The sequence below is a fragment of the Colletotrichum lupini genome, chromosome 3, assembly GCF_023278565.1.
Source record: "Colletotrichum lupini chromosome 3, complete sequence".
NCBI lineage: Eukaryota > Fungi > Ascomycota > Sordariomycetes > Glomerellales > Glomerellaceae > Colletotrichum > Colletotrichum lupini.
This window is the reverse complement of record NC_064676.1, coordinates 7,044,062-7,058,619: the sequence shown is the minus strand read 5'-3', so window position 1 is coordinate 7,058,619 and position 14,558 is coordinate 7,044,062. Positions and strand designations below refer to the sequence as shown.

Here is a 14,558-nt window from a genome sequence, read left to right as displayed (position 1 = left end):
CCTAGCCTTTTTACTAAAAGAAATAGCTAGTAAGTACCTAAAAAGCACGATTATTAAAGTACTTAAGTTACTATATAAGCTCGCAAAATCGGGCACTTATTAATAAGCTACTTACTACGATTTTTATATTAATTAACTATTAATAGTTACCTCTACGTACGACCCGTGCTTATTAGTCGCGGAGTACGAAGGTAACTAATTTAGGATTATTAGAATATAAACCGACGATATATTAAGCCTATTTAATATTAACTTTATAAAAAAAGAGGATAAGGAGCTCTAAAAAGCGGGCTTCGTAATAAAGCTAAAAGAGGTCTTTATAATAAACACCCCCCTAGTATTTAACGGCGGGATTCTTATAATTAAAAGGGAAAACGTCGTTTTTTAGTAAAAGGGGTAGGGCGAGAAAATTAACCTCGTCGATCTAAGTATAACTAACGTTAAAAAGCGGTATAAGGCTAAGCTCGCGCGAGGGGTATATATTATAAGTATTTATTAACCTAAGGCGATTTTTAATTATATTAAGGTAGTATAGGCTATAGATATAACTAAACGAGACGTCGAGGTATTTAATAAGTAACTTAAGTAATAGTAGATAAATCTCGATCGAGGTTTCGTTTACTACCCGATCGACCTTACGACTAATAAGCTCTACGTCTTCGTTAATAAGTTATTTATAAATAATAACGACCTTACTTCGTAATTAGGGTATATTATTATCCTAGTTAACGAGAGTATAGGTAAGAGCGAATTTACTATATATAGTAATATAATCTACTACTTATTAACTCAAAGTAAATAGGTAACGAGAAGTATATTAGCGTTAGAGGTCTATAATATAATTAACGGCATTAACCTCTCTTACGTAATTTTAACGACGCTAAGAAAGATTACCGATCGAATTAGCTTTTTACTTATTTTAATAGTTATTTATACCGATTCCTACTCGCTATATAAATACCTCGTTAAATTAGGAACGATAAAGGAAAAGAGGCTTATAATCGATATTATAGCCCTTAGGTAATCGTACGAAAGGCGCGAGATACTCGAGATCCGTTAGATTAATAATAAAAATAACCTCGTAAACGCTTTTATAAAAGTAGTATTAAATAAGGGATTAGAGTAATTTATAAGTAATAAAAAAGTTATTATATAAATAGAGGGATAGGTTATATAAAAAGAGTAGAGAAAAGAGGGAAAAGGAGACGACTTAATAAACGGGCCCGAGGTCGAATTATACCTCTAACCGCAGCGGTTAAATTAATAAAAAAAAGAGAAAGTTAGTATCGAATTAGAAGTCTAATTCGACCGCGGCATATAGCTAACTACGTAGGGGCTAATTAGGGGCCCTATTTACGATTATCGTAGCTAGCCTAACCTATGGTTAGAACCTCCTTTTTATACTTACTACGCAGATATTTATATAGTTCAATTAATCTCTTCGTTAACTACGGTTCGAACCAACTACCCTGTAATAGGGATACCAACAGATTGCTACATCGAGTTCTCCACCTCAAGCCCCTTCCCTGTACATCCACCAAACTCAATCGTGCATTTAAGCAAATATGCATATATTTCAGTGGATTTTGGCTTGAGATCACAGGTGGGAGTCAAAGCAGCGTCATCCGGAGTATCAAGTTTAGGTGGTCGGTCGCAATCCACCACCCCTATGTAGGTCCCCGCAAAGAACCCTCCTGATATGCGGCGTTTATCTGGGGCTGGAAATTGGCGTCCTTAAAAGGAATCTGAGTCTTCTCATACTAAATGTCGGTGACGGCATCTTGGCCAAAGCTAGCAGGGACTCACGGTTGATCAGGGTTCGGTCAATGATGTTTTCGTCGTCGGCGTCCTTGAAGGCCGCGATGACGTTGTCATAAATTTCCATCTTGGGATATTTTGCCATGCTGAGGCCAACACTTGGGCCTCGTAAAGAAATTCTTCTGAGGGTGGATGGCGTGCCCCAGTTCAGTTGATCAGCCGTGTTCTAAACGCCGACCGGCCGAAAACCCGTGATATCCTTCTCCTTCAAACCTCATCGATTAACTCAGACTACCATACTGGAGTGGGATGGGTCAATCAGTCTCAGCGGTTCTTTTTAAAAAGCTCGGTTAATACGGAGGATGATATAATGCAGACCGATCGGGGAAAAATATAAGGGGAAGGGCCCGATCAGATATAGAACAAGAGAGTAGCGTACCTTTTCACTCTAATCAAAGATAATTACACCTTTTAGGATCGAACTTAAGCTTTCTCTAATAATTTACTTTCGAACGTGATAACATAAGACAACTGGACATTCTACCCTTCTGATTAGCTACTCTAATATGTCTGATCGGGAGACTTATTTCCCCGTATTCGGGTCAAATTTAGGCTGATCGAAGGGGATATCTTGTGTTGCTTTAGTAGGTGTTGGTGGTTCCCTTGAAGCACTGCACCGCTAGAGTCCTTTCTACCCTATACAGTTTCAATAATATCTCAGTAATGACGAGATGCTCTGTCTTTTTTCCCTGTCGGCCTAGTGAACCTAGGGAGGACAATACCTGTACATGGTGCCATGACAACCCTGGCTCTGGCTGCGGCGGGCGTAGACTTGGCAACTATCGCCAGTTCCATTGCCATTCTCCCGCCGCCTCTCGGTTTCAAGCCAGCTATGCAAATTTTGATCAGTTTTTCCGCCATAGATCTAGTCTGTTGGATGAGTCTGCTCGAGGCAGTAATTGTTTACGTAGGTTGAAGGTGTTGCTTGCCCAATGTTACTGTTCTCATCCACGGCTGGGTAGGGATCACAGCATCCAGACACCCAGAGGCAGGGTTTAATCATAGCTCCAGATTCCCTCCTCATCCACCAGCTGCCTTCTTGATAAGTGAAACTACAGCGTCATGAATGATCTACTGGTGTCCGTTCGCGTTGTCACCGCCTCATGATAAAAGTGACCCTAGCATGACGCCGTGAATCCCTGCAAGATGCCGAGACTTTTCAAATTGATGACAAAAAGAAGAACGAAATTGAAATAATTTTGGAAACAATCCTGCCTTGACAGCCCAGAAATGTCCAAGAGGGATTTTGCTCGCTGAAAAGAATCCAAGTTCGGGTGATTGGCGTTTGTGTTGGCTGCCTTTGTCCGAGAGATTGAGAGCACCAAAATAGTTCCAGAACGCCTGCTTTTAGATGTTCGGTAAAGCAGATCAGACAGAAAGATCTTTTAGCCAAGTTTCATATCAGAAACTATAGTATCGAACTCTTCAGCTCCCATCAATTCACCCTGTCACACTGAGCAGATAGCGAGTCAAGAAGATGGAGCTAGTTGCGGCGATGCCGATCGACAATCCATAAAGCTGGAATCATTTTCAAGCCATATTTCTCAGTTGAGGGTCAAGAAACATGTAATGGGCCTCCTTGGGAAGGGACAGCCTCGCGGTTGGCGTCTCGGAGAAGTATTCAGCCCTGAGCTCATTCGCCTGAGTCATCTCCAGAAATATCGTTCATTGAATGACGTAAGTGGAACTATGACTGATGTTTCATCAGATGTATGGTTATTCCACAAGAGCATGATGAAGGAGTAAATGTAGATGACCTCCATTCCGGGGTCTGGCTTCCCCACTGGATTGCTGTAGGCCCTTAGTTAAAAACAGTTTTTTATGGCGATCCCACCGGCTGCTATATAGCATCATCAAAAGAAAGAACGAATCATTCAGAGTAACGTAGCAAGAATGAGATGTTAGTACGCCACGCTCTGCCCTGTATTCTCAAATCAAGAATTACGCTGGGGGCAGAGTTGTTGGAACTGGGGACGTACATATTATCGCCACTCAGCACAAGAACGGATATGTCACACCAGTTACCTAGAATAGGAGCGCGATGTGGGTTTACTTAAGCCTGTCTACTTGCTCAATACTGGAGCAAGTTCAATAAAGCACTTACTTGATTGCCTCTCCAAGACATGGGTATCGGTTTTGGTCTTGGCTAGAGCGGAGAACGGTGGAGAGTGTTGCCGCGATTGCTAGGACTTGGTGAGTGCTATGTGGTACTTGAGGTCGTAGAGGTAATTAACGAGGAATTTTCCGTTAGGGGCTTGGGGGTCAAACAACACTACATGGTAAGCAACCTGACTCAGTCATAACATGTCAATTATAGCAATGGGAACAAATCTGGTAACTTGAGTCATTCAGGGGAACTCATCGAATTTTTGCAAGAACAGTTGCAGCAACCTGGATTAGTCGCAACAACTCAATTACAGCGATCTCGATAAGATAGACCGAACGGCTTAGCGACGGCAAGTCCGTTTCTCCAAGAGTCGATCATGGCGAAGTCCTAGTCTGTGAAATACTTATAAGAATCGTTGATTCTTCGCCGCAGTCTTAATGTTGGATCATTTCGATTCTCAAGAGATCTCTGGTCACAATTCGGATTCGAGACATCGTCATGACTCTTTTCAGTCGGCTTTTTCTGTTGTTGGCCCTAGGGTACCTAATCGTTGGTACCCAGGGTAAAATGGTGATTGGATATCGCACTGCTGCGGAAGTAAGTCCTACACTATCGTGTATAGGGATTCATTGTATCGATGTCACTAACGACAGCGGCATCTTATAGGAAGAAGCGGTGAAGATCAACGAGAAAAACAAACCGTTCAGAGATCCGGCCTTCGACAACTTGCCAGGTGGTAGTCAGATCGGAAATGGCATTTACTTAGGTGAGAACAAGCATAGCTTCTACTCACTCAAACCCCTCTTACCTAGGTACTTTGGACCTAACTCAGCTATAGGCTCCGAACCTGCGGGATGGCGAGGCTCGCCGATCAAGAAGAATTGGTACTGCGTATTCAAAGCAGATGAAGCCCGCTTCAATGCAGCCCCCAAACTATGGATCCCGCAATTTTGCACAAGCAAGAGTTGCTTCTGGGGAAGCTCGAAGACCAAGGAGCTCTGGGGTTATGGCGAGAAAGTGATCGCCAAGTACATTGCAAACTTCGGCTTCAGTGCGAGTTCAACACTTCGCTTCTCGTACATTGAGGGACACGGGCAGATGCTGCAAATGGTCATCCCCACCAAAATGGCCAATGATAACACTCTGGACATTTACGCCAAGTGCTTTAAGACCAAGGCTGAGTTGATTGCTTATGAAGGCCACTCCGTCAACTTCGCGGGCTGGAACATCAAGGGAGACCGTGGAAGCCCTGGCTAAAGACTCTGAACATCGAGTGTAGTGGAAAAGACGGCTTCGGCGAAAGCATTCGCGGCATTGCGAGTATTTACCTACCTTACTCCAGAAATATTCATAATACACAGCCATGCCCCTAGACTGAATCATTTGATCAAGGTGCACTTGCTCGCTCGTGACTCTTTTCTACTCTCACAACTAAGTATAATCACTTTCTCTGATCCCATTCCGAAAGGTGTCTGTTTATGTAGTATTCTGAATCTTTGCTCGAGCTTACGTCTCCAGCGAAGCGTTTACTTCGGACTGAGGGCGGTCTCAATCTTAGCCCAATACTTTTTCCGTAGCATTCCTTGAATCCAGTAGTCTCCATTGGCATCGCGGCCCAAGATGGTAAAGATACTCGTTAGAAACGCAGGAGTACCCGCCGTTATCAAATGCATGTGAACGCCAGTCGGCTTTGCCAACACACGAGAAGCAGGAGCATCAGATTGAGGAGCGACAGACGGACGTGACGCATGTTCGTCCTCCCAGAGTCCATCACAACCCATAGCGCTCATCATTTCGACGCCACTGCTAGCGGCAGTATCGTTGGATGAAGCCTCAGGAAGGCGCGCACGCTCGTTCTCAAAGAGCCCGTCACAACCAATCTCGTCAACCGCCGCGGCCGAGAAGTCAACATTGAAGAACTCGGCCTTGGTCCAGTTGGTACACACAACCATGTGCATGCCCGCATCGCCGAAGAGAGCAGGCAGTCCGGCTTTGCCGTTGCCCGACTTTTTCTTTTTGTTGGCGTTCTCAACAACCTCATCCCCATGTGCACGGCGCTGCAGCGCCAAGAGAGCTTCAACCTGCGGCCTCGTGCTAAGTTGCGCGATCGCCTCTCTGAGGGCCTTTGCAACGCGGCCAAAGCCCAGCTGATCGTTTCTGACCAGATCTCGCGTGGGTAGCAGGGCAGGAATAGGCAAGATTGCGTTACCAACCAGTGCTCCTTTCTCGGGCAATCGCCCTGCTTGTGCCAGAATGCCACGTAAACCCATCATGTTTAGTATAGCGATGGTTTTGCGGCTCTTGGAGGGATTGCGGATGCGTGAGCTAATGATTTTGCGTGTCCACCATGAACAGAGAATATCACCATCACTTAGAAACGTGGCTGGAGTTAACTGAGACTTATGACCCTTCTCTGGCCCTTGAGGTCCCGACGAACTAGCATTCTCGGCGTCGAGAGCTTGGAGCGCGTCATTGCGCAAAGACCTGACATATGCTGCGGGCACACACACCGTCCTAAACTCCTCAGCCGCGTTTCTGTTCAGCAGCTTGTCAAGTGCTTGCCGAAGACCGAGCGTAACGAGTTGAACAATTCCAAGTTGTCGATCGATGTGCCGGTATTGTTCGGAAGGGGATGTAGAAGCTGCTGTTTTGCTTGCATCGTCCTTTGTTACCATTTTAGTTGGCTCAGGTGATATACCCAAAGATCCAAGAGGATCAGTTCCAATCAACGGAATGACCTCTTCATGGCGTCCCTGTAGAGTGAGAGACCATGCGTCAAAGAGATCTTTAAGACCCATACAGTCCCACATGATATGAGAGAAGCCTAATGATACCAATGTCGCGTCGTTGAACGTGGTGACTTGTAGGCCTATCATCGGTTTATCGTGATAGACATAGTCTTCGAAACAAGTAGGATCACTTGGGTGTCGCATCAAGGGGGAGAAGTCCACGCCATTGCCTGACTCCACCATCCAAGGAACAGAGGCGTCATGAGAGCCACCAGAAGATGATGGAACTCTGCTCCGAAGTCGAGATGCTAATGGATGTTGCTTGATACTGATGTTGTTGTGACGGTTGTGATGAAAGGTGATTGCAGGCCGCTTCTCAGTGTATGCGTCAGGCACATGCCAATACAGCTTATTCGAAGGCTATGGATTCAAGTTAGTAAAGCGTATCATAGGGGGGAACTCGTCTTGCTACAGGGGACTTACACCTAGCCGCACCCTCCCACCCAGCCTGCGCCAGCCATCCCGGCGGTCAAGCAGTTTTTCCAGAGCTCTTCGTAGTTTGGCTGCATCCAGTTGGCGGTCGAAGCGCAGCATTACGTTGAGGACAGCATCGCGAGAGTGATGGTCCCAGTAGTCGACCGGGATAACCTTATCGGTCAAGACTGTAGGCGGAGCCAATCTCGCCACTTTTCGTCGAAGAATGGACATCTTTTCGCAAACTGATTGCAAACGAAGCACTCAAGCTCTAACTGCAGAGCGTTAAAAACGAAGAAGTCACGCAAATGGAGCGCTGTCTTCTTGATCTTCTCAATTTGGACAGCCACGACTGAGGTAAAGAACACGGTTGGAATTGAGAACAGGCAACTGTGCGGTGAACAGGGGCGTCGCGACTTGTCTTGCGAGCGCTCCAATCGGCGCGTACCTGTGTGTTCCGAGATCTAGAAAGGGACGAAGGATCTAGTTGCATCTTCAGCGGCCCGGGCTCATCCTTCATGCAAGGCGAGGTAACATCGGTGAAACCCCACAATCTGTTTGATCACTGAATTGCCGTGTAAGCGGACAGTGCGAATCTGATAGAACCTAGAGAAGGGCGAAGGATCCCACGCTGACAGCTTGGCGAATAGAGCTTATGGAGACCCTGGTCCTGTTCCAGATGTCGTAACCCCACACCGAGCTCGTGGTTCAGACGAACACGACCCGTGCCGAGACGGAGACGACCTCCGTCGGCCGTTGACTAGATCATACACGAAGATAAGACTACCAAGTGGATAATATGACACACTAGGGACACAGCGCTAAGGATCAGGTGCTCCGCCTGGCTAGATGCTAACTCTTTTTTCATTCAAGTCTCCGTTCCATCAGGCTTACGATAGTGAAGCCAGGCCCAAACAAGCATGTGAGAGCGATATTCCAAGACACTTCTCTACCAATCGACCATGTATCCCCCTTTACCCGCATCGAAGGCTGGAAAAATATGACCCAAGCGAACGCAGCGGCGGTGCCGATGTAGTAGTCATAGCGGAGAAAGTTGAATGCGCCTTCTCTCATCCCACTTACCTGGGTCTCAGTATCCCACTTCTGCGGCAGGAAGAAGTCGGCAGGTCGCAGCTGCGCATGTGGCGAATCTTGTGTAGGCTCCAGCTTGCCAATGGCAGCGGAGACAATGGGTATGAGACCCAAGACATGGATCAAAGCGGAGACTACGGCGGTAGCTTTGTACAATCTTCGAAGAGCTGACATGTTACGGCTGAGTTCGCCGTGCTCGGTAGTGCGTTCTTCCGATTTTCGTGCCGGGATGGCTCCCACCAAAGACACGGCAATCACCTGGACTAAGGCCATCCACGCTGGGAAGTTCTGCCAGACAGCTACAGCGACCTGTCGTGACTGGCCAGAGAGACGGTTGCTTGGCAGACACATAATCGCCGATGGGATTACAAGCCCAATTAGCACTGATGCCGGGATAACTTTAATGGCAGCCATGGTCGGTAGTCTTGAATGCTTTCTAGGTGACTGAGAGAGCAGGGATACATAACAGTATATGGGCATGATGATGAAGTACCCTGCATACTGTATGGCAAGACCCCAGAGCGCGAAAGGAATCAGGTCCCTTGCGCGTCGCGTTCGTAAGCTCTCGACTAGCATGACAGTGAAAACGGCTATGAGAAGCCCCATCCAGTGCCACCCTAGCAGAGCCAAAGCCTGGGACGAGCCATCGACTGTAGGGATGATGCTGAACTGCAGGTTGGCGAGATACGAGTCCAGGGGCGGGACCCCGGTATAGACTGTCAGGAGGGGTGTTTTGTTGTCTGGGAGTAAGGGTGTTGCCGATGCTCGCCTATCGGTGAATAACTGAGCGTGGCCAGAGTTGATCATGAGATTTGAGACCGCATAGAGTCCAGCCAGTGTGATGAACGGAAATACAACGTGTATCGATGATGGAGCCATGATGGCGGTGTTGCTTGTCGATCAAGTGCTAAAGTGAGGGAAAATAGTGTCAACGGAGACTGGACAATGATGTTGATGCAAAAGCTTCAAGATAGCTAAGCATGGGACACACAAATCAACGTTTATGTAGTAAGAGGATCAGCTTACTGTTTGAGACATGGTTCAATACGTGGCCTAGTCTACAAGTCCAACACCATCACCGCCTAAGACACACTCGTGGCTTGCTTGATCCTGCAAGGATACCCGTTGTTGGGCTTAGTGCTTTCATGGATGATCTGATAGGCACGATCCCCTGCTACTTCTGTGGGACCCGTCCGGCCCATCGTCTTGTTGAACTCGACGTAAGCGTCCGCAAAGTCAAAGTCCCGCAGCACCATAGCTAAGATTACCTTCACCTCCAGCAAGGCTAATTCTTGGCCAATGCAGTTTCGCGGCCCTCGCTCAAACGGCCGCCACGCCTCCTTGTCCGCGGGGTACAGCTCGTCACCAGGAGAGGCCAGCCAGCGTTCCGGGACAAACTCATCCGGCCTCACCCAGTGCTCTGGTGCTCGATGGATAGCGTGATGCACACCCCAAAGCATGAAGCCTTCAAGATTCGTCTTGTCAGTTTCCGATACCGTGAAGCCTGGTCCAGACGCACGCGTACTGGACACGGGTGGGTACAGCCGGAGAGCCTCCTTGATAACGGCTGATGTATATGCCAGTCGATTGAGGAGCTGGGGGGCTTTGACGATGCTATTTCCAGTCTCCTTTACGGTGCTGTCGGCTCCGAAGATATCGTTGTGCTCTTGGCGCGCTCTTGATAGGGCAGCTGGGTGAAGCGAAAGGAGATGGATAGAATAGACCACCGCAGCGGCTGTCGTGTCATAGCCAGCGAAGAGAAAGAGCTTCATCTGTGAGACGGCGTATTGCTTGAATGTGGGATCCATAGTCATCTTCTGACCAGAATTCCCATTGTTCTTCTCCGAGAGTAGATATGTTTCAAGCGCCAGGTCGACAACAGCCTTGCTTCTTCTTGGGACTGCCGTTGTCTTCTCGGGTCCGGAATCCCCAAGCTGGGCCTGAGATCGCATTGCAGCGAAGTGCGTCTCCAACTCGCTCGAGACATACCTATCCATCCTCCATCGATTGTAGCGATAGACCAAGTGCCTTATCGGGTTGAACTTTCTGAAGAGATTTGTCTCATTGGGGGATGGGATCCAGTCGGCTGAACTGCGAAATGCTGACACAAGATCACAGCCCTGCCTCTGGGCGTTCAAACGAGAACCTCTACAATATCAAGTTAGAACTATCATTGAACAGTGGCAACATTTTTCTTGAGAAATTCTGGACTCACAATGTTGCGAGACAACTCATGTCCATAGTCAACCGCGACATAGTCTCAAACAACGAGAAGATCTCGCCGGCCGCTGCTCTCTCTCGCAGGATATCATGCAACACCAGCGTATTTTCAACGAGACCCGGTACCAGCGTCACAAGATGCGCCGCGTTGAATCCAGGATTGAAAACGCCCCGCCAGTACCGCCACTCATCTCCCTCCATCGTGACGAGACCATGGCTTCCGATGAGAGGCTTCAGGAATCCCAACACGCCCTCATGTTTAGGAAGTTGCGGCTCATGCGCCGTCACTCGAGCCTGATCGTGACTTGTCGTTATCACCATCAATGGTGGACCGGTCGGCCACAGGTCCAGGTAGAAGACAGCTGGGAGGTCAGGGTACACTCGCCTGATTTCGCCCGCCAGGTAGTGCCCGTGAAAATCGCTCGGAAGGGTTTTCGCAATCTTAGCCGCGAGCCCTAGATGACCGAGTAAGAAGTTATGAGGAGGCATTGGCAGGCCTTGTCGTTGAAGGCGCTGGAACATGCGGCGATGGTTGATGAGCTTCACGAGGAAGCGCACTATGAGGATGGCTGCGACGAAGGCGGCAACTTGCGCAAAGGTCCAGGTGCGAAGCCTTGACAACCCCGCGACGCCATACTGGTGTTGCCAATGTTCGACTGTTGAGTTCATCGTGGATATCGCACGAACGAGCACGCGTTCTGAAACCGTTGTACCGGCTGTCGACGTTATTCAGAATCCTCAGCCTTCAACGTAACTGCCAGACTTCACTGCCAACGACAGAAGGGAAAGAAATCACATGCCGAAGCTCCTCGCTCTCACATCGAATTGCAAAGATTCCCATTACATCATACAGGGCAACGAACTTCACGACAGTCTTTCCCCATTCAACTAGCTGAATGTGACACTGTGTCAGAAAGAAGCGAAAGTTTGATCTTTTCGGTCAGTTGTGAGCACTAAGCTGGAATTGGGTCTTCCGTAGGATTCCCGTTGACCCGCTGGGAAGGATTTCCCGGCGCTGACGGCGTTGTAACCCTCCCCACTAGTGCCGGCCACTTCACCCCTGCAGAGACGAGAACCTGCAGAGATGAGCAGGGTGTTGCAGAAATACCAGCCTCACTTCTTGGCGCTTAGCAGCAGTTCTCACATAATCTTGTCTGATTGGGCTTCTTCTTGCTCGGCATACAGCTTTCGAGAGTCCAGACTATGGATAGCTCGCCCTGGCAGCGGGACTAAGTGGCAATTATGCTATCATCTGAGACAAGGCACTAGAGCACCCAGCTCGGTGAAAACCCGACTAAAGTAGTCTTAGGCAGACACTTTTCATCCAGAAAGAAAAGAAACGATGACGGGGCGAGTGCGATGTCGAAGCGAGACCAAGGCTCGGTAAAGAGATGTGTCAGATCTAGAGAGTATGTTCAAGAAAGCAGACGGATGTTGTAATCTACATGAACAAGGTGGAAAGAGAAGTTGATCGCAGGGCAGCTCTGAGTATCGTCTCGTGGATTTTACTTTTAGAAGTAAGACGCCCAGAGCCATTCGTTTGTATCGGCGAATTATTACTTTCAAGAATAGTATGTTCATTCTCCGCCTGGTGAATTGATGTCTAGATGTTTCCAGCGACTAGTGTAATCTGCCATAATACCCAACAAGAAGAGCAAATATAGCCAAGAATGAAGCAATCACCCACACCGTTTTTCGACGTCTAGAAAATTCTAAGTTGTTCTGTTGAGTTCCAGCCTTTGTATATGCAATATCCCAGTGCTGCCATATCGGATGTTTGCACATCCACCCGAAATGGATTTGGTTAAAGCTTTGAAGATGCCAAATCGTCAGCTTGTATTTTTAAACGATTGAGCAAGTGAAATGAAAGTTATCGCGTGACTTACGGACATATCGAGCTGTTCCAGCCTCCATTCTGTATGTAGCCATTGTGACAAGTTTGCCAGACTTTGTCCAGCGACCTTCTCTGCACATCAGCCGTGTAATTTTGCTCGGCTTCTAGCTGAATCTCAACAGTACGGGCCTGTCCGCTCAGAACAAGCTTGAGGAAGTTCAGAGCATATCCTGTCACATTTTCACTTGCTAGAATGGCTGATGAGTGGCCGCTGACGGAGTTTGGTCCCAGAACCATGAAAAAGTTGGGGAATCCGTGAACTGCAGTGCTGAGGTACGCGCCAGGGCCTCCATTTGCCTGCCAGACATCGTGAAGAAATTTGCCGTTTTTCCCTTGCACTTTCAAGCGATGGAGGTAAGTCGAAGTCTCGAACCCATTTGCCAAGAGAATGACATCTGCGGGCTTGTGGATGGTTTCATTGTGGTACTTCTCGTCGATGGACTCCAAGCGCTCTTCTCCTGGTCGAGGACCTAATACAATGCCCTGGGGTTCGATTGAAACCAGAGGTCTGTCGGTAAGTTCAATATTGGGGAGACTCAAGCTTTCCAACCATCCACCGTCGACAATGATCCGCCGACATCCAACACCAAAGTGTGGTGTGAGCATGTCGTGATATCTAGGTGGCACCGTCTTCCGCAGGTGACTTGAGAGTCTTTTCTCAAACCACTGTCGCCGCTTCTTGCCGAACCAGCCCGTGCCGACATTGAGCCATGTTGATTCAGCGTACAGGAAGAGGCAAAGCCGAAGAAACAAGCCAAGTCCAGGTATGGTTCTAAGCAACGTGGAAACAACCTCCATCAAACGCGGAGGAGGTTTCTCAGGTCGAGCCATAACCCACGGCGGTCCCCTCATTAGCTGCGTGATTGACTTCGCAGCAATCTCTGGGCTTGCCAGCGCCGGAACGAGCTGCGCTGCAGTGCAGCCTGCCCCAATTACGACAACATCTTTTCCTGTCAGGGAAACATCCTCTTTCCACTGCGCGGTGTGAAAGACCTGTCCTCGGAAAGACTCAATTCCTGGGACATGCTGCGGCCAAATATTGGGCTCGACAAGCTCACCGGCGCATGTAATTAGGATCTTACACCGGAGAGCCTCTTCTTCTGAAGTCTTGTCTTGGGGATTCAGACTGGTCACCTTGACTTCCCACTCGGCATCTTCATCAATCCATCGAGCACTTGACACCTCGGTGTTGAGCTGAATGTTGCTGTGGATATCAAACTTGTCGCAGACACCATCCAAGTACTGCTGGATCTCCTGGCCTGGAGGAAACAAGGTCGTCCACTCATAGTTTGGGGCGAAAGAATACGAGTAGAAAATCGCCGGGCTGCATCAACAGTCAGATCCGACGTCACGATCAGAAAAGGCCAATCATCTCTGCCTCCCGACACACTGATTCCACTTACATATCGCAGGCTACGCCCGGGTATCTGTTGGCAAACCATGCCCCTCCGACACCGTTCTGTCTGTCGAATATTCGGAAGTTGCCAGTACCCAGCTTGGTCTTGAGCATACAACCCACGGCGATTCCAGATTCTCCTGCGCCGATGATGATAGTTGAGTAACTGTTTGGCATTGTGGTTGAGTCTGGCCTCTCACTCGTGGCCATCTGGATTTTCTTTGGACTTGCCCAACAGATTATGGCCACGATGTGATGATTCTTTCTTCCTTCACTTCGGAGGTCGCCTCCGTTAACCTAGCGTTGCCTTATTTGGGCCTATGGATCATCAACAATCCGGAGTGCCCTGGATTGGTCCTAGGCCCTACAATCCTAGTCTGACACAGTGCAACCCAACATCATTATGGCGCGACTGACTTTGCGGGTCCATTTGGCTGTGCTCACAGTGCTTATGCCAAGTATCGTGATTCTGAATGCAAGGTTGCAGACTAGTCTCGTTGTCTTAGGCAGCAGAACCACTAGCATGGCCGCTGACACTAATCAGCAAGTGTAGCCATTACACATATCCACATGTACCCATGTCAGCTACTATCTTGGTAGACATTGTTACATCGACATCATCTAGCGATTTTTTGCACCGTGTAAATCGCGTCCCTTCCCCTACCAGGATTACCGAGTCCAGAACCGCTCCCATGGCTCAGGCTCTCCCCCCATAAAGGATATACACCTGATTGGTAAGGCTGATAGCATCGTCGTACTCCCGAATCCTTCGAGACAAATGTGCTCCGTATGAATTCTGATGCCACTCGGGGCAATTCGGCCACTTTT

At 48.3% G+C, this 14,558-nt stretch overlaps 5 protein-coding genes across 5 annotated transcripts; 1 reads left to right on the top strand and 4 right to left on the bottom strand.

Annotated features, from left to right (window-relative positions):
* Positions 1–1,494: 1,494 nt before the first annotated feature.
* Positions 1,495–1,903, bottom strand: CLUP02_06852 (uncharacterized protein; the record flags this gene model as incomplete). Its single annotated transcript, XM_049285849.1, has 2 exons — positions 1,495–1,733; positions 1,807–1,903. 2 exons carry the CDS (start codon positions 1,901–1,903, stop codon positions 1,495–1,497), a joined length of 336 nt encoding a protein of 111 aa, XP_049142992.1.
* Positions 1,904–2,524: 621 nt separating this feature from the next.
* CLUP02_06851 (uncharacterized protein) lies at positions 2,525–4,119 on the bottom strand (the record flags this gene model as incomplete). Its single annotated transcript, XM_049285848.1, has 8 exons — positions 2,525–2,683; positions 2,726–2,870; positions 2,947–3,159; positions 3,263–3,336; positions 3,507–3,609; positions 3,732–3,843; positions 3,923–4,001; positions 4,087–4,119. The coding sequence occupies 8 exons, from the start codon at positions 4,117–4,119 to the stop codon at positions 2,525–2,527; spliced, it is 918 nt and encodes a 305-aa protein (XP_049142991.1).
* Positions 4,120–4,492: 373 nt separating this feature from the next.
* On the top strand, positions 4,493–5,182 carry CLUP02_06850 (uncharacterized protein; the record flags this gene model as incomplete). Its single annotated transcript, XM_049285847.1, has 3 exons — positions 4,493–4,522; positions 4,592–4,691; positions 4,764–5,182. The coding sequence occupies 3 exons, from the start codon at positions 4,493–4,495 to the stop codon at positions 5,180–5,182; spliced, it is 549 nt and encodes a 182-aa protein (XP_049142990.1).
* A 269-nt stretch (positions 5,183–5,451) lies between these two features.
* Positions 5,452–11,109, bottom strand: CLUP02_06849 (AflN/verA/monooxygenase; the record flags this gene model as incomplete). The annotated part of the gene is made up of 7 exons (XM_049285846.1): positions 5,452–7,074; positions 7,138–7,316; positions 7,825–7,888; positions 8,212–8,557; positions 8,723–8,936; positions 9,314–10,368; positions 10,436–11,109. 7 exons carry the CDS (start codon positions 11,107–11,109, stop codon positions 5,452–5,454), a joined length of 4,155 nt encoding a protein of 1,384 aa, XP_049142989.1.
* Positions 11,110–12,060: 951 nt separating this feature from the next.
* Positions 12,061–13,940, bottom strand: CLUP02_06848 (uncharacterized protein; the record flags this gene model as incomplete). The annotated part of the gene is made up of 3 exons (XM_049285845.1): positions 12,061–12,250; positions 12,327–13,658; positions 13,738–13,940. 3 exons carry the CDS (start codon positions 13,938–13,940, stop codon positions 12,061–12,063), a joined length of 1,725 nt encoding a protein of 574 aa, XP_049142988.1.
* Positions 13,941–14,558: the final 618 nt, after the last annotated feature.